Raw genomic sequence first — 23,494 nt, forward strand, 5'->3', positions numbered from 1 at the left:
CTTGTTGGTAATTTGAATTCCAGTCTTGTGGGTATCTCCGTTCCCCTCTGTAATCCTGTAGTGGTTCCATCTGACTGTTCCTCTCTCTTATATTTACTACTCTGTTTCTGCCTTCCTCTAAAAAATTTCCAGTAGTGTCATATTGATCTTCCATCTATAACGCTCTGTACCTCTCACATGGAATTCCGGACACTGAAGATTGTAGCATTTTTTGTCCCTAATTGAAAATTGACATAATTTAGGGTGGAAGTATCTACACCCTGTTCCAAACGGCATGTACCCCTCGCCAACATGTTCCTGCATTTTCGAGGATGCAGAAAATGGTATTTTGCTCCTAATTTTCCATATTTGCATATTCCTTTAGCGTAGAATTTGCAAATGTGTTCCGGTTTTGCGTTTTTCAAGGTATTTATATCTGTGACTGTCTTGTCTACCTCTTTATTGGAGCCATCTGTCTCACTGTTGCTCTCATTGTTTATATTATCTGGCTCTGTAATATTGCTGTTATTTTGTACCACAATACCCTCTTCCTCCACATTACTGCTGCAGTTCTCTAAACTATCTGTTCCTGAGTTTTGGTCGTTATCCAATGTTGACTTTTCCCAGTCCGCATATATCACCGGTAACTTGTCTGTGAATGATAATCTCTGTGACTCGGGAATGTTTTTCATCAGTTTAGTTATGTTCTCTAACATTAATCTGTCATCTTTGCAAACCCAGTAAATTCCTTGCCTTTTTATGCATCCTGGAGCAAATTCTGTACAGCCCAGGTGGAATCTTATGTTACAGATGCAGCACGTTACGCCTGCATTTCGTTTTCCCAGTACTCCCGAACACTCGCCACACCTCTCCATTGTCTGGTGTATTGTGTTGTATTTGAGAGTCACTGTATGGATCACTTGTTGATGTCAGTCCTTTTAACTCTTTATAAAATTATATGTATATATATTTATATGTTTAATATTTATAATATTATATGTATACCGTATATTAGTAATATTATGTATGTTATTTTGTTCAGACTTTATGGCAGGTACTTAGCGTAGGGTAGCGAAGCTGGTCCCCGGTGAATACAGGTGACCTCTTGTTGTCCCAGGTTGATGTCACCAGTTTCCAGTTACCCGATTTATAACCACTGATGCCGCCTCTTGCCACTATTCTATATTTCTAGTATTCTATATTTATAATATTCTGTGCACGATTTTCCTTCACTTCCAACTTATATGTTGTTGTGATACCCGTTCCACTTCACTGTTCCACGAATCACCGTTCACTATTTTTTTCCTAATACACGCATGTACACAAAGCCTCGTTCACTGGCTCACACGCGGTCTCCCGTTTATTCTCTATTTAGCACAAAGTTCTATTGTTAATGACTATTTTCAATTTTCCAGCGGGTCACTATGCACTTTGTTATGTCTGTAATCAGTAATCCACGGCAGTAGTCCTAAAAATCCCGGTTAATGACACGATTTTAACGGAGCACGCACGGTACGTCTTCCCCCTCCCTCGACCTCGACTTTAGGCCGTTTGGAGTAGTTTCCTTAGAATGTTTTCTGGTATGTCAAGAGGAGTACAGGCCGGATCACGATACACTGTCCGCTATCATCCCGATTGTTTCATCCACAGGTACGTTGGTAAATAGTGATTCTATGTCTAACGAGGCTCTTATCCCTGCGGCCAGAGTTCACCGCAGAAAGTCAACAAATTCCTTTGGAGACTTCAGGCTGAAGGCGCAAGGGACATAAGGGGTCAGCAAGCTGTTGAGTCGCTTTGCCAGTTTGTACGTGGGTGTGAGTATCTGGCTGATGATTGGCCGAAGTGGGTTTCCAGGCTTGTGTGTCTTGACATTTCCATATGCATACCCAGGTTTGTATTCCCCAATAATCTTTGGCAGGTGGAGTCCGGATTTCTTGGTGTTCACAGTTTCGACCAATCTGTTAACCTTTGCTTTCATTTCGGCTGTAGTGTCCTTCGTTACCCTTTTGAATTTAAGAACGTTACCCTAAGGAATTTAAGAACTTACGAGATGGAGAAGGATGGGAAGCTACCCTTTCTAGATGTAACAGTCATGGAAAGGAGTGGAGGTTTCCACACTGCAATGTACACTAAGGAAACAAACATAGGAATGTGCCTCAATGCCAACAGTGACTGCCCAGACAGGTACAAGAGGAGTGTTGTTAACGCTTATGTCGACCGTGCTCTCAGCCACAGCTCAGGATGGAAGCAAGTCGATGAAGAACTCTGTATGGTAAGGCAAGTCCTAGTCAACAACGGCTTCTCCAATGGTTTCGTTGAAGACATCATAAGAAGGAAGGTGAAACGACATGCAAACTCTGAAGAGACAACTAACACAACACCTTTACCCCCAATTAGACTATTTTACAGGAACTTCTTTTCCACAGCTCATAAAATGGAGGAAAGGGTCCTGAAAGATATTGTTGATAGGAACGTTATCCCTACAGACAAAAGTCAGAAGATATAATTCACGATTTACTATAAAACCAAAAAAAAGGCCAACCTACTCATGAGAAACTCTCCAGACACAAAGCAGAACGCTTTAAAAGAGACCAACGTCGTCTATGCCTTCAAATGCCCTCTTGGGGACTGTAAGCCTCAAAGAACTCAGTATATAGGCAAGACAACATCTCTTTCCAGGCGTTTAACGATTCATAAGCAACAGGGCTCCATTAAGGAACATATAATCTCTTCCCACAACCAGACCATCACCAGAGAAATCTTAACAAACAACACAGAAATCATCGATAGATACAGCGATAGCAGGCGGCTTGACATATGCGAGGCATTACACATCAAGAAGTCAACACCAGCAATCAACAGCGAATTAATGCACAACTATATTCTACCCACTTCAAGACTCCGCACTAATATAGAAGCCTCAAGAAATATGGGCCAATAGGCCCTTTGCAGTTACTTCCATTCTTCCCTTTAATTTACCCTATTTATACCCATTGTTTCGTGTTCTGTCGTGTGTTGAAAATTTTGTTCACCTCATCCAAAACTGTTGTAACATTTGGCCTCACCCAAATGCGGGCATATAAGATGAAAGCTGTTTAAATTATAGCATAGTAGAACTCTGTTTTGTGTTTGCAGGTCATAGTTGTGTGTGTGTAAACTAAAGTCTTTGAAAATGTAATAAGTTATTACGAAACGCGTTCAAGTGTCGCGTCAGATTAGAAATAAAAATGAATTTTGGAGAATTGATTTTTCAATTACCATCGACAGTGAAAAGAAACATAAGAAATATTGAGAAAATTCGTGTTAGAAATATTAATCTTACTTTTTCAATCAAATTTAATAATATATATATATATATATATATATATATATATATATATATATATATATATATATATATATATATGTATATATATATATATATATATATATATATATATATATATATGTATATATATATATATATATATATATATATATATATATATATATATATATATATATATATATATATATATATATATATATATATATATATATATATATATATAGTTGCAGTTGGTATGTTGGACTACACGTGCGTATCAACCCTGGCTAACACCTACATTAACCTCAGTGTTGCACAACCAGGTGGCGCTGCCACCCACAGGGAAGCAGCCAAATCCCGTAAGTATAGAGAACTGGATCACCACTACAATTTTGACCCCATTGCTTCTGAGACACTCGGCGCCTGGGGTAAAAGTGCTACCAGTTTTTTGAAGGAACTGGGTTCTTGGCTCATTGAAACAACAAGGGACCCTAGAGCTGCCAGCTTTCTTTTCCAGCGCCTCAGCGTGGCGATACAGAGGGGAAATGCGCACTGCATCCAGGGTTCCTGCCCGCCATCTGAGGAGCTGGAGGAACTCGACAACCTTTGATAACCATCTTTGTAACCTATATGTAACTCCTTTTTTGTAACAAAGTTCAAATATAGCATATATATATGTGTACATACAAAAGAATGGGGGTGGTAGGAAAAGATAATATTAGTGTTCAGTGAGAAACCACAAGGTCTCCTCTGAATACTTTTTATTTTCTTCTCCGAGGCTATGGGTCCCCACATTGGCACCAGAGGTGGTACCCTCACAAACTTTATATATATATATATATATATATATATATATATATATATATATATATATATATATATATATACATATATATATATATACATATATATATATATATATATATATATATATATATATATATATATATATATATATATATATACATATATATACATATATATATATATATATATATATATATATATATATATATATATATATATATATATAAATATATATATATATATATATATATATATATATATATATATATTTATATATATATATATATATATATATATATATATATATATATATATATATATATATATATATATATATATATATGTGTGTGTGTGTGTGTGTGTAATTACACTAGCTGTACCCGCCACTCGTTGCTGTGGCTCAGTCTGGTTAAATGGGAAAAAAGAAAAGAGAAAGAGCACGTTTCTAATGTTTAATTTTACAATGCTTCTGGGTATACAATATTTTGTTGTTGTTCCATTGTCCTTGGAGACTTGGAGATATGGAGATTATCTGGTTTGCCGACTCTAGAACACTCAACATATAATTGTCCATGTGACAAGCAATCCGTGTGTATATATAAACTGCACAATTCTAAAGATTGACCCTGAGCTTTGTTGATGGTGATTGCAAACGCCAATCGAATTGGAAATTATAATCTCTTAAAATGAAATGGCATATCTGTGGGAATCATAGGAATGTGGGTAATGAGGACATCATCACCTTTGAAAGGTCTTGTCAAGATTGTTGCTTCTATGACGTCGCTCATTATTTTTTTTATTACAAGCTGCGTGGCTGTGCAAAGTTTTGGCTAGTTGATATTTCGCAACATGATAATTGGCACGCCGATTTTCAATTGCCGTACGTGTGATTGTATCCCTGGCAGATTGAGTGAATTCAAAAATTCTGTTGGATAATTAACCGCTTCATCTGCTTCCACAACAGTGTCGATGGACGTATATGTGACTGCCTCGCTTTGGATGTTAGACTAAATAATATCGTTAAGGTCCAAGACGTCTTTGTTCTTGGCCGCAAGAACAGCTTGTTCACTCAGCTAATCGTGATTCTTATAATTGGTTTGAATGTTGGGAAATACTTGTCAACCAATTCTTCTTTTGACGGCACTAAATTTCAGATGTTATGAGGCAATGAAATTCGTCCTGAGGTCAGATTAACCAGCACGTTTCCGTTCCCAATTTCCAGCAATTAATGTGAGAATATCTCAGCTGATGGATCGTTTTGCAGCTGGACATGTACATTTGTAGTTAATTTTAACGTCTTTGTGTGGCGCCACAAAGTAGCGTATTTCAGGCAAGCACTGATTTCGTCCGCTGCTGTCGATCGAGAAATTACAGGTAATGTTTGCCTGAAATCTCCTGCAAGCAATATTAATGCGTTCCCAAATGGTCTGATGTTTCTACACAAATCTTGCAATGATCGATCAAGAGTCTCGAGTGATTTTTTGTGAGCCATTGTGGATTCATCCCAAACAATAAATTTGCATTTCTGCAATACTTTTCCCATGCCGGATACTTTGGAAATGTTGCACTTGTGAGTTTCGATGAATTGCATGTTCATTGGCAATTTCAAAACCGAATGAGCAGTTCTTTCACCTGGTAGTAATGTCGCAGCTATTCTGGACGATGTAAGAGCTAAGGTTATGCCATTTTGGGATCGAAATGCTGCCAGAATTAATCTAATTAGGAAGGTTTTACCAATTCCTCCTGGCACATCTAAGAAGATTTCTCCAAGCCCGTTATTGACAGTTTGAATATTTGATTGTAAAATGCCTTTTCGCTCAAGCGTTATCAACCCCCTTGATATCAACCCCCAGGTCTTTCCTCTCTCTCTCTGACTCTTGAAGTATTTCGTCTCCCAAATGATACCTTGTATCTGGTCTCCTCCTCCCTATACCTATCTTCATTATATTACATTTGCTTGGGTTAAACTCTAAGAGGAAGGAGGAAGGTGTCTATACCCTCTGGGAGATCATTTACGTATATCAGAAACAGGATAGGTCCAAGTACAGAACCCTGTGTGACTCCACTGGTGACTTCACGCCAATCTGAGGTCTCACCCCTCACTGTAACACTCTGCTTCCTATTGCTTAGGTGCTCCCTTATCCACTGGACCGCCCTACCAGTTACTCCTGCCTGTTTCTCCAGCTTATGCGTCAGCCTTTTATGGGGTACTATGTCAAAGGCTCTCCGACAGTCCAAAAAAATGCAGTCCGCCCATCCTTCTCTTTCTTGCTTAATCTTTGTCACCTGATCGTAGAATTCTATTAAGCCTGTAGATTTACTCTCCCTAAACCCATCTTGATGGGTTGTCACGAAGTTCCTTCTCTCCAGATGTGTTACTAGGTGTTTGCTCACAATCTTCTCCATCACCTTGCATAGTATACTAGTTAAGGACACTGGCCTGTAGTTCAGTGCCTCGTGTCTGTCACCCTTTTTGTATATTGGGACTACATTAGCCGTCTTCCATATTTCTGGTAGGTTTCCCATTTCCAGTGATCTACTTGGCCACTCACTATGGAGAGTGGCAAACAAAGTGCTCCTGCACACTCTTTCAATACCCATGATGAGATTCCGTCCGGCCCAACAGCTTTTCTCACGTCCAGCTCCAATAGGTGCTTGTTGACCTCATCTCTTGTAATTTCGAATCCTTCCAAGGTTGCCTGGTTTGCTGCCACCTCTCCTAGCGCCATGAACTCTCCTTGTTCTAGTGTAAAGGCCTCCTGGAACCTTTTGTTGAGTTCTTCACACACCTCTTTGCCATTCTCTGTGTACCTGTCCTCACCCATCCTAAGTTTCATCACCTGTTCCTTCACTGTTGTCTTCCTCCTGATGTGACTGTGTAGTAGCTCTGGTTCGGGCTTGGCTTTATTAGCTATATCATTTTCATACCTTTTCTCAGTTGCTCTTCTCAAACTAACATACTCGTGTGTGTGTGTGTTTGTGTGTGTGTGTGTGTGTGTGTGTGTGTGTGTGTGTGTGTGTGTGTGTGTGTGTGTGTGTGTGTGTGTGTGTGTGTGTGTGTGTGTGTGTGTGTGTGTGTACTCACCTATTTGCCTATTTGTACTCACCTATTTGTGCTTGCAGGGGTTGAGCTTTGGCTCTTTGGTCCCGCCTCTCAACTGTCAATCAACTGGTGTACAGATTCCTGAGCCTACTGGGCTCTATCATATCTACATTTAAAACTGTGTATGGAGTCAGCCTCCACCACATCACTGCCTAATGCATTCCATCCGTTAACTACTCTGACACTAAAAAAGTTCCTTCTAACGTCTCTGTGGCTCATGTGAGTACTCAGTTTCCACCTGTGTCCCCTTGTTCGCGTCCCACCAGTGTTGAATAGTTTATCCTTGTTTACCCGGTCGATTCCTCTGAGGATTTTGTAGGTTGTGATCATGTCTCCCCTTACTCTTCTGTCTTCCAGTGTCGTAAGGTGCATTTCCCGCAGCCTTTCCTCGTAACTCATGCCTCTTAGTTCTGGGACTAGTCTAGTGGCATACCTTTGGACTTTTTCCAGCTTCGTCTTGTGCTTGACAAGGTACGGGCTCCATGCTGGGGCCGCATACTCCAGGATTGGTCTTACATATGTGGTGTACAAGATTCTGAATGATTCCTTACACAGGTTCCTGAACGCTGTTCTGATGTTAGCCAGCCTCGCATATGCCGCAGACATTATTCTTTTTATGTGGGCTTCAGGAGACAGGTTTGGTGTGATATTAACTCCTAGATCTTTCTCTCTGTTCGTTTCATTAAGTACTTCATCTCCTATTCTGTATCCTGTGTTTGGCCTCCTATTTCCACCACCTAGTTTCATTACTTTGCATTTACTCGGGTTGAACTTCAACAGCCATTTGTTGGACCATTCACTCAGTCTGTCTAGGTCATCTTGTAGCCTCCTACTATCGTCCTCAGTTTCAATCCTCCTCATAATTTTTGCATCATCGGCAAACATTGAGAGAAACGATTCTATACCCTCTGGAAGATCATTTACATATATCAGAAACAGTATAGGTCCAAGGACTGACCCCTGCGGTACTCCACTCGTAACGTCTCGCCAATCTGAGACCTCACCCCTCACACTGACTCGTTGTCTCCTGTTACTTAGGTACTCCTGTATCCAACGGAGTACCTTCCCTTTCACTCCAGCCTGCATCTCCAGTTTTTTCACTAGCCTCTTGTGTGGCACTGTGTCAAAGGCTTTCTGACAATCCAAAAATATGCAGTCTGCCCACCCTTCTCTTTCTTGCCTTATTTTTGTTGCCTGGTCGTAGAATTCAAGTAACCCTGTGAGGCAGGACCTGCCATCCCTGAATCCATGTTGATGCTGTGTTACAAAGTTCTTTCGCTCCAGATGTTCCACTAGCTTTCTTCGCACATTCTTCTCCATCAACTTGCATGGTATGCAGGTTAGGGACACTGGTCTGTAATTCAGTGCCTCCTGTCTATCCCCTTTCTTGTATATCGGGACTACGTTAGCTGCTTTCCAAATTTCTGGCAGTTCCCCTGTTGCCAGTGATTTGTTATACACCATGGAGAGCGGGAGGCACAGTTCTTCTGCTCCTTCCTTTAGTATCCAAGGGGAGATTCCATCTGGACCTATAGCCTTTGTTACATCCAATTCTAGTAAACACTTCCTTACTTCCCCGCTGGTAATCTCAAACTCTTCCAGTGGTTCCTGGTTAGCTATTCCCTCTCTTATCTCTGGGATTTCTCCTTGCTCCAAGGTGAAGACCTCCTGGAATTTCTTATTCAGTTCCTCACACACTTCATTGTCGTTTGTAGTGAATCCTTCTGCCCCTATCCTTAATTTCATAACCTGTTCCTTTACTGTTGTTTTTCTCCTGATGTGGCTATGCAGCAATTTAGGCTGAGTCTTTGCCTTGCTTGCGATGTCATTTTCGTATTGTCTTTCTGCCTCTCTTCTCATCCTAACATATTCATTCCTGGCATTCTGGTATCTTTCTCTGCTCTCCAGTGTCCTGTTATTCCTATAGTTTCTCCATGCCCTTTTACTTTGCTGCTTAGCTAGCCTACATCTCTGATTAAACCATGGGTTTCTCATCTTCATTTCACTGTTTTCCTTTTGGACTGGGACAAACTTGTTTGCTGCATCCTTGCATTTTTGCGTGATGTATTCCATCATATTTTGGGCCGTCTTTTCCCTGAGCTCTGTTTCCCATGCTATATCTGCTAGGCATTTTCTTATCTCCTCATAGTTTCCCTTTCGGTATGCTAACCTTTTGGTTTCGGTATCCCTTCTCGAGTTCAATAACCCTTCTTCAATCAGGTACTCAAACACCAATACACTGTGGTCGCTCATTCCTACTGGGTCCTCAAAACTGATTTCTCTTATGTCAGAGTCGTTCAGGGTGAAAACCAGGTCGAGTCTCGCTGGTTCGTCGTTTCCTCTCATCCTTGTGGGTTCACTGACATGCTGGGTTAAGAAGTTTCTAGTCGCCACCTCCAGTAGTTTGGCTCTCCACGTATCCTCGCCTCCATGCGGTTCCTTGTTATCCCAATCAATCCTGCAGTGATTGAAGTCCCCCATGATGAGCAGGTGGGATCTATTTCTACAGGCAGAAGAGGCTGCCCTCTCAATTATAGTGTTAACTGCCATGTTGTTGCTTTCGTACTCTTGACTGGGTCTTTTGTCATTTGGTGGAGGATTATATATTACTGCTACTACTATCCTTGGTCCTCCCATTGTCATGGTGCCTGCTATGTAGTCTCTGAAACCCTCACAGCCCGGGATAGCCATCTCCTTAAAACTCCATTCCTCTCTCATGAGTAGGGCCACTCCTCCTCCTCCCCTACCTTCCCTCTCTTTCCTTATTATTGTGTACTCCTGGGGAAACACGGCATTCGTTATGATTCCAGAGAGTTTTGTTTCAGTGAGTCCAATTACATCTGGGTTCACTTCTTGTGCTCTTTCCCTTAGTTCACTTGCCTTGCTTGTGATCCTATCTATGTTCGAGTACATTGCCATTGCCAATGTTCGAGTACATTGTGTGTGTGTGTGTGTGTGTGTGTGTGTTTACTAGTTGTGTTTACTAGTTGTGTTTTTGCGGGGGTTGAGCTTTGCTCTTTCGGCCCGCCTCTCAACTGTCAATCAACTGTTTACTAACTAACTACTAACTTACTAACTTACTGTGTGTGTGTGTGTGTGTGTGTGTGTGTGTGTGTCTGTCTGTCTGTCTGTCTGTCTGTCTCTCCCTCTCCCTCTCCCTCCTTCCCTCCCCTCCTGCTTGATAGTGTTCTGGGAGTTCTTCTACTCCCCTAGCCCAGCCAGAGGCCAGGCTTGACTTGTGAGAGATTGGTTCACCAGGCTGTTGCATGAAGAAGCCTGAAGGCCCACTTACCCACCACAGTCCGGTTGGTCCGACACTTTTTTTAGAAAACAATCTAGTTTTCCCTTGAAGATGTCCACAGTTGTTCCAGCAATATTTCTTATTGTCGCTCTCTCTCTCTCTCTCTCTCTCTCTCTCTCTCTCTCTCTCTCTCTCTCTCTCTCTCTCTCTCTCTCTCTCTCTCTCTGTCTCTCTCTCTCTCTCTCTCTCTCTCTCTCTCTCTCTCTCTCTCTCTCTCTCTCTCTCTCTCTCTCTCTCTCTCTCTCTCTCTCCTCCCCTTCTCTCTCTACCTTTTCTTCCCTCTCTGTCACTTCTTCTATCTCTCTTCTCTTCTCTTCTCCTTTCTATCTTGTTCTCTCTCATTCGTCTTTCTCCTTCTCCCTCTCTCTCTTCCTCTCTCCCCTTCCTCTCTTTCTCCCTTCTCTCTCTCTCCCCTTTTGTCTCTCCTCTCTATCTTCATTCTATTCTTCTTCTCTCTCTCTCATTTCTCTCTCTCTGTCTCTCTCTCTCTCTCTAACTCTTCGTCTCTCTCCTCTCTCGCTGTCTCTCACTCTCTCTTCTCCTTCTTTCTATCTTTCTAAATGGAATAAAGATAATTATACCAAATAATTCCAAAGACTAATAGTTATAATTAACCTTTAAAAAACCTTTGCCCCTAAATGTTATGTCATAACATTTAAAACACGTTTTATTAAAACGTTATAAGTTGAGGTTTTGTACTTGTCTTTAAAAATACTCAAAACACGTATATTAAATGTAATTTAAAACGTGTCCAAAACAATGTAATGTCGTTTTTAGCACGTTTAGAAAACGTGAAAATGTTTTGTGGGAAAGCACTAGAGACCATTGAAACTTCATACTGGGGTAAGCACTAGCAACTGTTGAGGCTTCATTCTGAGGAAAGCAATAGCGACCGATGAAGTTTCATGCTGGAGAAAACACTAGTGACTGGTGAGGCTTCAAGCTGGGAAAAGCACTAGCGATTGTTGAAGCTTCTTGCTGGGGAAAGTACTAACGACCATTGAAGGTTCATGCTTGGAAAAGCATTAGCGACCGATGAAGCTTCATGCTGGGGGAAGCATTAACGACCGATGAAGCTTCATGCTGGGGGAAGCATTAACGACCGATGAAACTTCATGCTGGGGAAAAGCACTAGCGACTATTGAAGCTTTATGCAGGGAGAAACAATAAGAACTATTATAGCAGTAGATTATGTACAGCTTAGCGACGACTTTGTTTTGGGAAAAAACAAAGTTGTATTTGCTAAGTTGTACCCCTTTTTGGTACAACTTTACCCGATTGTACCCTTTTTTGGTACAACTTTACCCGGTCAGACCCCCGATTACTCGGGGGTCTGACTTAAAAGTTTAAGCTGCAGTCTTAAGGAATTCTTAAGAAAAGTTGTCTCTGCATGCTGTCTTATGGAATTCTTATGAGGAAAAATTGCTCACTACGGTCTTAAGGAATTATGGAGAAAAAGTCCTCACTGCGGTGGTAAGGAATTGTTATAGAGAAAAATCCTCGCTACAGAAAAAAGGTCGTCACTATATTTATTTACCAGTTTAGCTCATATTTAATGTCTCGTTCAGAAGTCATAGTTCATATTCGTAGTTGCGGACAGATGAACATAATTCTTTGTTATTCCTTTATGCATTTTAAGCAAGCAAGCAGATCAACATTCAAACAACAATATCTCCCTCCCCTCATTTCCCTCTCCTTCCCTCCCTCTTTCTTCCAATCACTCCACCCCCTCTCCCTCTACCCCACCTCCCCCTGTCTACTCCTTAATCTCGACACCGTGCTGCCCGCTCTCTTATGTTTCCCCTCGCACCCTCCCCACACTCCCTACCCTCACTATCTTCCCTCCTCCAGCCTCCTCTCATCCCCTTCCCCAACTCCACCCGAACCTTCTTTCTCACACCAACCCTTTACAGCTTTGCCCACGAGAATTTTAATTTGTTTTCACCTCTCTCTAATTTACTGTGTTATTCTCTTGTTACCCATTCTACATTTAAGACATAGTATAATAGAACAATGCACTTACTGAGCTTTATCGCTTGTCCTCCACCTTAGTTCAAATGTTCAGCAAAACATAGTTATTTCAAAACAAGTAAGTTATCTCTCGACCGTTTATCAAAGTAAACATGCTTCCCAGATCAGAGTACATACTCTTGCTAGAAGCCAGGAGTCTCTCTCACGCTGATCATTGTAAGTAAACATGAGTCATGACTTCTCCTTTAATATACATCTGTGGAAACGTTTGTAAATACACTATCAGGTAGGGTCATCCGTCCATAATGGGTCTTATTATTGTAATAATTTCCACCTCACCTTCGAGACACCATGGATACTCTTCGAGACACCATGGATACTCTTCGAGACACCATGGATACTCTTCGATACACCATGGATTACTCACCGAGACACCATGGATTAATCTTCGAGACACCATGGATACTCATCGAGACACCATGGATTACTCTTCGAGACACCATGGATTACTCATCGAGACACCATGGATACTCTTCGAGACACCATGGATTACTCATCGAGACACCATGGATACTCTTCGAGACACCATGGATTACTCATCGAGACACCATGGATATTCTTCGAGACACCATGGATTACTCTTCGAGACACCATCGATGCTCTTCGAGACACCAAGGATACTCTTCGAGACTCCATGGATACTCTTTAAGACACCATAGATACTCTTCGAGACACCATGGATTACACTTCGAGACACCATGGATTACTCTTCGAGACAATGGATTACTCTTCGAGACACCTTGGATACTCTTCGAGACACCATGGATTACTCTTCGAGACACCGAGGTGGTGTGGTGGTGTTGGGTGCACGCACAAGGGGACACAGGTGAAAGCTGAATACCCAAATGAGCCACAGAGACATTAGAAAGAACTTTTTCAGTGTCAGAGTAGTTAGTAAATGGAATGTACTAGGAAGTGATGTGGTGGAGGCTGACTCCATACACAGTTTCAAATGTAGATTTGACAGAACCCAGTAGCCTCGGGAATTTGTACATCAGTTGATTGACGGTTGAGAGGCGGGACCAAAGAGCCAAAGCTTAACCCCCCCCGCAACCACAACTTGGTGAATACACACTCACTCAGTTCATTAACTTACTCACTTTCTCAAACATTCACAAGTTCTCTTGTATATACAAATTCTCTCAGATTAGCACAAATTACAGAAACGTAGACAATCATGCAAATACTTACATATAAAACATGTACAAACACAGACCATATGCACTCTTAGACAAACTAGCACAACTCTCACAACCACTTAAGTCACTAAGAAACTCTTACACAACTACTCAGTTCACTGACTTACTCCAATCTTTAATATTCTTTGTAAAGTGTTGTATAAGCATTCTTCCCGAACCTAACCTAACATCCCTAACCTATCCAAACCGAGGTAAGGTAATTATCAAAAGAAGGCACCAAACCGGGGAAGGCTATGTAGTACCATCAAAGTGCGAAATAATCAGAGGGCGCTAAATATCACCAAGAATGCCAATACGAGAACAAAAACGCATAAGGTGAACGATATCAAAAGTATACGATTCACCAAGAATTCTATCGAGGGACAAGTAACCGTGAGGGACGGTCGGAAAGTAACACACGCTTGCCCTGGAAGTCAGGACATTCAACAAGGATATGCACAACTGTAAGAGGGACAACGCAATTTGGACAATAAGGAGCAGGGCGGCGCTCCATTAAGTGACCATGGGTTAAGCGAGTATGGCCAATAGGCGGCCATGCCAAAGCAGTTTCCCACCGCCGGTTACGGTGGTAGGAGGAAGGCCACGGGGACACACTACGTTTGAGAGTACGCAGCTTGTTACTAACTACAGAGGATCAACAACCCTGCCAACGGGCAAGGATGGAGGAATGAATAACAGGATGAAAGTCAGAATAAGGTATACCTTTACGGGAGATGGGACAAGAACGGATAGCTTCCCTAGTGGCAGCATCTGCACACTCATTTAAAGAAACCCCACAATGGCTGGGAACCCAGCAAAACTCTACTGATTTAAATTTAATAGAAATAAGAAACAGCCAATGTTGAATCTCAATGATCACCAGATGGACAGTATTAAAGGACTCAATCAAGAGCCAAGCTAATTGGGCTGAACGGAAGAGCGACGATCTCACTTCATGAGGGTCGGCGTTCAATCCCCGACCGTCCAAGTGGTTGGGCACCATTCCTTCCTCCCTTACCCCATCCCATCCCAAATCCTTATTCTGATTTCTTTCCAGTGCTATTTAGTCATAATGGCTTGGCGCTTTCCCCCCCCCCCCTGATAGTTCCCTACGCCTCTTACGTGCAACAGATGGCGCTGTTTTTTTTTTAAATCAAGTTTTTACCGGTCACAGGTGTGGCATCTATACTTATACTCACGAAATGAATGGTATGGTAAATAGCATAGCTAAATTCCAACGCAATATCACAGAAAATAATTAAATCAAAATGAAAATAAATTGAAATGTATGAAAATTTAATTTGTCAATGCAATCGAGAACATTGAAATGGAATCGTACCATATTTAGTATAGCGTGTGTGGCTCTTACGTGCAACAGATGGCGCTGTTGCTTAAAAAAAAATGTTTTTACCTGTCACAGGTGTGGCATCTAACCTTGTACTTACGAAATGAATGGTAAGGTAAATAGCACAGCTTAATGCCAACACAATTTCACACAAAATAATTCAATAAAAATTAAAATAAATCGAAATCTATGAAAATTAAATTTGTCAATGCAATCGGAAACATTGAAATGGAATTCGTAACATATTTAGTATATCGTATGTGTTGCTATGACGTGCAACAGATTTCTCTGTTTTTGAAAAAAAAAATGTTTTACCTGTCACAGGTATGGCATCTATATAGTAGGTATATAAAAACATGCACATATTTGAATGGAACGTTGTATTAGAATTTCAAAGCAATCGGTGAAGAACTTTGGGAGATTACAGCGTGTGTTGCTCTTACATCCAACAGATGGCACTGTTTATAAAAAAACATGTTTTTCCCTGTCATAGGTGAGGCATGTATATAGTAGGTACATAAAAACAAGCGCCTATTCAAATGCAACGTCGTGTCAAAATTTCAAAGCAATCGTTAAAGAGGTTTCGAAGATTTCTCTCACATTAAAAACACATGAAAAACACAGTTTTTTTTTTAAATCATATTTTTTCCATTACAGACGTGATATTAATATAGTATGCATTAAAAAAACTGCTCGGATGCAAATGGAACATTGTGTGACAATTTCAAAGCAATCTGTGAGGAACTTTCGGAGATTAGCGATTTTGAACAAACGAACATTTCCATTTTTATTTATATAGATTGTCACCAATAACCTTCCATTCACCCAATTTGGGGGTTTCATATTTTAATCTTACCATATTTAAATGGTAAATGTAATTATTATTGAGTTATTGATCACAGAACTATATAAAGAACATATAAAATGGTCTCAGATGTGTTAGTAGTGTTAACTGGTCATCACACAATAGATACTCTTAGACACGTGCACTCCTGTGATTAATGGCGTTTGGGTGGTCCTGGTGTGGCCAGCACAACTTTGTCTCATGTGGTCACACTCACCTGGGGACACCATACACTGTACTGATGACTACATATTCGTACAGGTGTTACACATGACCTTAAACTGTTATAATAATGAGGCTTACCCTTGTGGGTGGTGTTATGCCTTGTAACAATTATCCCTAGACAAAGAAAATAATTGGCCAATTTAATCTGAGCTAATAGACAAACTGGATGGGAACATCCCTTAGTTCTTAAGTTGGGTAATCTCTGTAATAAATAGCAACTATTTTGAGTCCCACTGCCCTTTTGGATTCGCTGGGAGTCAATTTCTGTCTTCGCTGTGGAGATGATCTTGTGAGCTTTAGTTCACCACAACACTTAATATGGCCGCTTTTCTGTACACTGGCTGCTCCTTCTTCCCTCCCCCCGAGGTTGTCATATTCGAGATTCGGGAGGAAAAAAGGGTTTGAGGTCAGATCTAACTATTAAATATATAATTAATTAAGTAGACTCATTTTCTTGTGTAACCAGCCCTAAGACAGGTGTATTTTTTATTAAATTAGCCAAATCATTGGCAGAACTATTGTGTATCTGACCTTGGGAATGTAACCCCATTTCCTGTAACTTTTATATGACTAACTAATGTAAACTATCAACATTTAGTAGTTGTTTTATTTGAGTTTGTATTTGATGTGGAAATCTCCCACAGATGATGACACAGGGACCTTAGTTAGTGTAGCACACGAGACATGTGTCAGGATATGTCTTGGCTGACGGCGTCGTGGCCTAAGTTAGTGTAGTACACGAGACATGTGTCAGGATATGTCTTGGCTGACGGCCTCGTGGCCTAAGTTAGTGTAGTACACGAGACATGTGTCAGGATATGTCTTGGCTGACGGTGCCGCGACCTTAGTTAGTGTAGCACACGAGACATTTGTGAGGATATGTCTTGGCTGACGGCGTCGTGGCCTAAGTTAGTATAGTACACGAGACATGTATCAGGATATGTCTTGGCTGACGGTGACGCGGCCTTATAGTGTAATACAGGACACGTGTCAAGATATAACCGAAATAGGAGACTGATCTAGTCCTATACAGGCAAAGTTGTAGGCTTGACTACTAAGCTGGGAAAGTTTGGTTCAAAGAAGGTTACCTGGTGTCTCAGGGCTGGAGGGAGGGGTCAGGGGCTCCAGGACAGTGTAGGGTGAGGGAGGTTACCTGGTGTCTCAGGGCGGGAGGGAGGGGTCAGGGGCTCCAGGACAGTGTAGGGTGAGGGAGGTTACCTGGTGTCTCAGGGCTGGAGGGAGGGGTCAGGGGCTCCAGGACAGTGTAGGGTGAGGGAGGTTACCTGGTGTCGCAGGGCTGGAGGGAGGGGTCAGGGGCTCCAGGACAGTGTAGGGTGAGGGAGGTTACCTGGTGTCGCAGGGCTGGAGGGAGGGGTCAGGGGCTCCAGGACAGTGTAGGGTGAGGGAGGTTACCTGGTGTCTCAGGGCTGGAGGGAGGGGTCAGGGGCTCCAGGACAGTGTAGGGTGAGGGAGGTTACCTGGTGTCTCAGGGCTGGAGGGAGGGGTCAGGGGCTCCAGGACAGTGTAGGGTGAGGGAGGTTACCTGGTGTCGCAGGGCTGGAGGGAGGGATCTGGTAGGGTGTGACGCTCCAGTAGGTGCGGGCAGGGGACACCGGCCCCGTGCTGGAGGGCACTGCTGGTCCGTCGTCGTTCCCGCACTTCGCGAACCACCTGTAACGAAAATACGGGATTATAGCCAGCTGTGTAGACTCCAAATGATCAGAGAGCATAACATTCTGACCAAAGGCATCATCAGTGAAGAGAACTGTTAGTCATTACGTGTTCCTGATGGTTTCCTTACCTTCCCACACTTGCTAACACTAAATGTAGAGGCAACACTTTAACCATTTTCAACCACCAGTCACACAGGGATAGTTAATGATTACACAACAAGTAGCATTATTATTAATATAACTAGTTGTACACGGCCACGTATTGCTGTGGCTTAGCAACGCATGTGCATTGCTGAGCCACAGCAACATTCCCATCTCCCCCAGTCCTCCCAACCCTTCCCCACTCCTCCGTCCCCTCGTCCTCCCCATCATTTCTCCACTCCTCCGTCCCCTTCGTCCTCCCCTTCATTTCCCCCCTCCCCGTTTCCTTTTCCTCCCCACCATCCCCAACTCCCAGGTCCCCTCGTCCTCCCTACCATCCCCCACTCCCCCTGTCCCCTTGTCCTCCCCACCTTTCTCCATTGCCCCGTCCCCTCGTCCCCACCATTCCCATCCCCTCATCCTCCCCACCATTACCCCCTCCCCAGTCCCCTCATCTTCCCCACCATCCCCTCTTCCTCCCCCCACCATTCCCCACTCCCTCGTCTGCTGCATTCCCAAATGATCTGATGTTCCCATCATTGAAGAATAATTAAAGTTACAAAAGCAAAATTATAAATAAATGAAACAATAAAAAAATAAACAACACTCACGAAATGAGAGGTATGGTAAATAACACAGCTCCATTCCAACACAATGTCGCAGAATAATTAAATCAAAATAAAAAAATAAAAATCTATGAAAATTCAATTTATCAATGCAATCGGAAACATTGAAATGGAATCTTAACATATTTAGTATAGCGGGTGTTGGTCTTATGTGCAACAGAGGGCACTTTTTTTAAAGCATGTTTTTATCTGTAACAGGTGTGGCATAGATATAATAGGAATATAAAATCACACGCGTATTCGAATGGAACGTTGTGTCAAAATTACAAAGCAATCGGTAAAGTTGTTTCGGAGATTTCCCCCATATGAAAAACACAGTTTTTCAAAAATGCATGTTTTTATCTCTCACAAACATAACATCTATATAGTAGGTATATAAAAATACGCTCATATGCAAATGGAACATTGTGTCAAAATTTCAAAGCAATTGGTGAAGAACTTTCGGAGTTTAGCGATTTCGAACAAACGATTATTTACATTTTTATTTATATAGATGTTTATCATTCATAATAAAAGAAATATTAACTACACCCGCATCAGTAGCAACCAACAGCAGATTGAAGGGCAGCTTCTCTTCACTCCTGCCACTGCCGGTCTGGCCAGGACTCCGCGCTCCTGCCTGCCTGGCCGAGCTCCGCGCTCCTGCCGGCCTGGCCGGGACTCCGTGCCACTGCCGGCCTAGTCGGGGATCCGCGCGGTTAAGTTAGGTGTTTATGTTCTATTGCCTATTATTTTTATTAAACCCATCCTCACACTAGGCTGTTTAAAGCAGCGGCCATCTTCCCTAGACACATTCATTAATTTTAGCATACTCTGTATTAAAAATTGGTGTGTTCTCGAATATAAATTAATATTCTAATACATAAAAATTCGTATGACGTATAGATAGTCATAGGTTAGGTTAGGTGTTTAGGTTCTGTGGGACATAATTTATATTTGAAGTACATGGGTGAAGCATTTATGGAATTGTGGTTTGAACAGAAGACGTGAGAGAAGCACTTGTTCAGGAAGTGTTTGGACGTCAACAGTTGTGAGTCGTGTGTAAACTGTTTATCATTCATAAATAGGGGGTTTGGCAGGTACATGGAACAGACTTTTGGCCTTTTAAGAGAACGGGTTGTGATACAGTACCATACAGCAGATTGTTATTCAAACTTGAGAAGCACGTGGAAGTAAGTGGAAAGGCCTTAGCATGAGTAAGGATTATCTAACACGCAAGAACCAGAGATTAACGGTAAGGGTCCAGAAATCGGACTGGCGAACAGCAACGAGTAGAGTACGTCAAGGATCGGTGTTGGGATCAGTTCTATTTCTAATATATGTAAACGACATGTCTACAGGAGTAGAGTCCTATATGTCGATGTTTGTGTATGAAGCAAAATTTATGAGACGAGTTGTGATTAGTGAGACGAGTTGAGGATTGTAGGACCCTCCAGAAGACTAACAAGTTGCAGAGATGGTTACAGAAATGGCTACTGGCATTATCCTTGAGCAAGTGTAAAGTTATGGAAATATTACAGGAGATCAAAGGGACAGTACACAATGATGGGACACTACATGTATTTAACAATTCGAGAAAGAGACCTGGGTGTGAACGTAAAACCTAATCTAGCTCCTGAGGCACATATAAACAGGATAACGACAGCAACGTGCTCTTCAATGGCAAAAGTTAGAACACCACAAACCTAATCAAGGAGACATTTAAGAGCACTTTACACAGCAAAGTGCAGTGTAAAGTCTTTAGTCTTTCCCAGTGTTAGAATATGCCGCCCTATCATACCTGAAGAAACACGTAAGGAAACTGGAAAAGGTTCAGAAGTCTACGACGATGATCGTCCAACAATTGCTAGGGACGAGCTATGAAGAGCAACTGAAGGAACTGAACCTGACGACACTAGAAAAAAGGAGGAAGCAAAGAGAAATGATAAACAATACTCGGGAGGATTGACAGTGGAAATATACCAAATGATGACACTGGATACCAACATAAGGGGAGATGAGTGCAAGCTGGAAACTCAGATGAGTCAGACAGATGTTAGAAAGTTTTCACTTAGCGTATGAGTAGTGGGAAAATGGAATGAACTGAAGGTGTAGGTTGTAAAAGCAAACTATTCATAATTTTAAAAGTAGATTTGATATAGTAAATGGGACAGAAGTCATAGCTTTAAACAACTGGCGGCTAGTTAGACGGGATCAAATAAGAGCCAATGCTCGGTCCTGCAGGCACAAATAGGTGAGTACAGTAACACACACATATTATATGGTATCCATAAACATTTTGACAGGGTAGACAAGTACGGATTATTTAATACGGGTGGTACACGCACAATGGGGCACAGGTGGAAGGTGAGTACCCAAATGAGCCACAGAGACATTAGAAAACTTTTTCAGTATCAGAGTAGTTAGTAAATGGAATGCACTAGAAAGTGATATGGTGGAGGCTGACTCCCTACACAGTTTCAAATGTAGATATGACAGAGCTCGAGAACCCCAGGAATCTGAGCTTCCACCAAGAGAGGTGAGAAGATTGCATCTCTTTGGATTGGCAGAAATCTTTGACACAGTATCCCAATAGAGACTAGCAAATAAGCTGGAGGTGTAGGCAAGAATAAAATGAATGGTAGTCCAATGGATAAGGGAGTACCTTAGCAACAGAAGACAGCGAGTAACTGTATGGGGTGAGGTCTCGAAGTGGCGAGACGGAGTCCCACATGGTTCAGTCCATGGACCTATCCTGATTTGTACATATGTAAGCGATCTACCAAAAGAAATAGACTCCTTCCTCTCAATGTTTATTGTTAATGAAAAAATTGTGAGGAGGATTAAGACTAAGGATGTTAGCAAGAAGCTATAAGATGACCAAGACAAACTGAAGGAATGTTCCAACAAATGGCTACTAAAGTTCATCTCAAGTAAATGTAAAGTAATGAAACTATGTGGAGGGAACAGGAACAGTTACAGGGAACTGAACGGGAGATGAAGTCCTCCACGAAATGGATAGAGAAAGGTATCACACCAAAATTGTCTCTTGAAGCTCACATCAAAAGATCATCATCAACAATGCAAGCGAGGTCGGCTAACATCAGAAATGTCTTTAGAAACTTGTTTAAGGAATCGCTTTGAACCTTGTACAACATATGCAAGACCAATCCTGGAGTATGCAGCTCCAGCACGGAGTTCATACCATGTCAAGCATAAGACGAAGCAGGTGAAGGTTGAAAGGTATGCCACTAGACTAGTTCCAGAACTAAGATGTATGAGTTACAAGGAAAGTTTGTGTGAATTGCACCTCACGTTGCGGGAAGACAGATGCCGGAAATTTCCACAACACGTCCTCGGACCAAGTCCATTCCATCCAGCGGTTGACCCCAAAGACGCATTCATCAATTTTAACATGCTGTTCATTCAAAACCGGAATTTTATCAAATATAAATTATTATTATTTTATTTTAGCATATTGTACATATTTAGGCACTGGTTAGGTTAGGTGTTTAGGTTCTGTTGGTGATTATTTGTATTATGTCGGTGAACCATTTCAACCCGTCCTCGACTCAAGTCCATTACATCCAGCGGTCGACCCCACAGACGCATTCATAAATTTTAATATGCTGTTCATTCAAAACGGGAATTTTCTCAAGTATAAATTAATATTATAATATTTTAGCATATTGTGCATATATAGGCATAGGTTAGGTTAGGTTAGGTGTTTAGGTTCTGTTGGCGATTATTTGTATTTGTAGTACGTGGGTGAAGCATTTACAGCGTTGTGATTCGAACAAAATTCGTCAGTGAAACACTTGTTCCGGATATGTTCGAACGTCAGCAGTTGTGAGTCGTGTGTAAACCGCTTTTCATTCATAAACAGGGGGTTTGGCGGGTGCATGGAATCACTTTTGGATCTTTGTTTGGAGGACGGGCTGACCATTTACAGCGTTGTAATTCGAACAAAATTCGTCACTTGTTCCGGATATGTTCGAACGTCAGCAGTTGTGAGTCGTGTGTAAACCGTATTTCATTCATATACTTTCTGACTTTCCGTCACTAGGTTACTAACCCCAATATAACCAGCAAACACGGTTATTCTAGGAACATGCTTACATTACTAATCACTAACTTCATTAGAAGAAAATGGGTTTCAGTGAACTCTCTGAGAATGGGAGGTTCATCATGTTATCAAAATATTAAAGTAAGCTCAACACATATCCTTGAAACACCAGCCCGGGGACTAAATATGATAAATGATTCACCAGGACTGGATTTAATTAAATAGCAAACAGATATATAGTCTATTTCCCTAAGTCAATAATGACGAAATTTAGATCTGTGTTCTGGACTCCTTGGCCATTACATGCGTGTGGTCAGACAGACGACAACAGAGAGCAGTTCGCCTCTTAAGTTGACATGTACATCTCTCGTATACTTCCCGCGATCTTTGTAACATTGGAACCACAGAAGTCCGCTCAACCCTCATTTTTGCTTACTTTGGGAAGTTTGTACCTGGTCTACTAGTATAATATATCAATGCTCTTGGCCAAGTATTATTGTGTATTTGTAGTCCTGTTATAGTGCCTAAGAAAACCCCAGAATGGGTAAGCCCTCGTTTGATGGTGCAAAATCCCTTCCCTGACATATGCTGTGTATAATAGTGACAGGTTGCTATCTATTAGTTACTCGGCAGGTGCAGTTCATGAGAGGAAGAAATTACAACGAGTCGTCCTAGTGCAACAGGAAACATTGACGGTCACCATTAAGGCATAGATCAACGAATTTCACATTCATGACTGTGGAATGTCCATTGTCTAGGCTATGTACAACTTAACATTAGCGGTGTTACCATTTTGCTAACCCATTTTAGCAGTAGTATTAACATTAATAATTTAGTAGTTTATTATATTATCCATTATTTGATTAATATGCTATGTACATAAACCCCC

At 41.6% G+C, this 23,494-nt stretch overlaps 1 protein-coding gene across 1 annotated transcript in view; it reads right to left on the minus strand.

Moving 5' to 3' along the window:
* LOC123767801 (thrombospondin type-1 domain-containing protein 7B) overlaps nt 1–23,494 on the minus strand; it is a 1,125,288-nt gene that overhangs the window by 495,750 nt on the left and 606,044 nt on the right. Inside the window, exon 5 of the mRNA XM_069310712.1 lies at nt 17,664–17,791. Coding sequence (XP_069166813.1) covers nt 17,664–17,791 — 128 coding nt within the window. The remainder of the gene's footprint in view (nt 1–17,663; nt 17,792–23,494) is intronic.

This window comes from Procambarus clarkii, chromosome 67, assembly GCF_040958095.1.
Source record: "Procambarus clarkii isolate CNS0578487 chromosome 67, FALCON_Pclarkii_2.0, whole genome shotgun sequence".
NCBI classification, from domain to species: domain Eukaryota; kingdom Metazoa; phylum Arthropoda; class Malacostraca; order Decapoda; family Cambaridae; genus Procambarus; species Procambarus clarkii.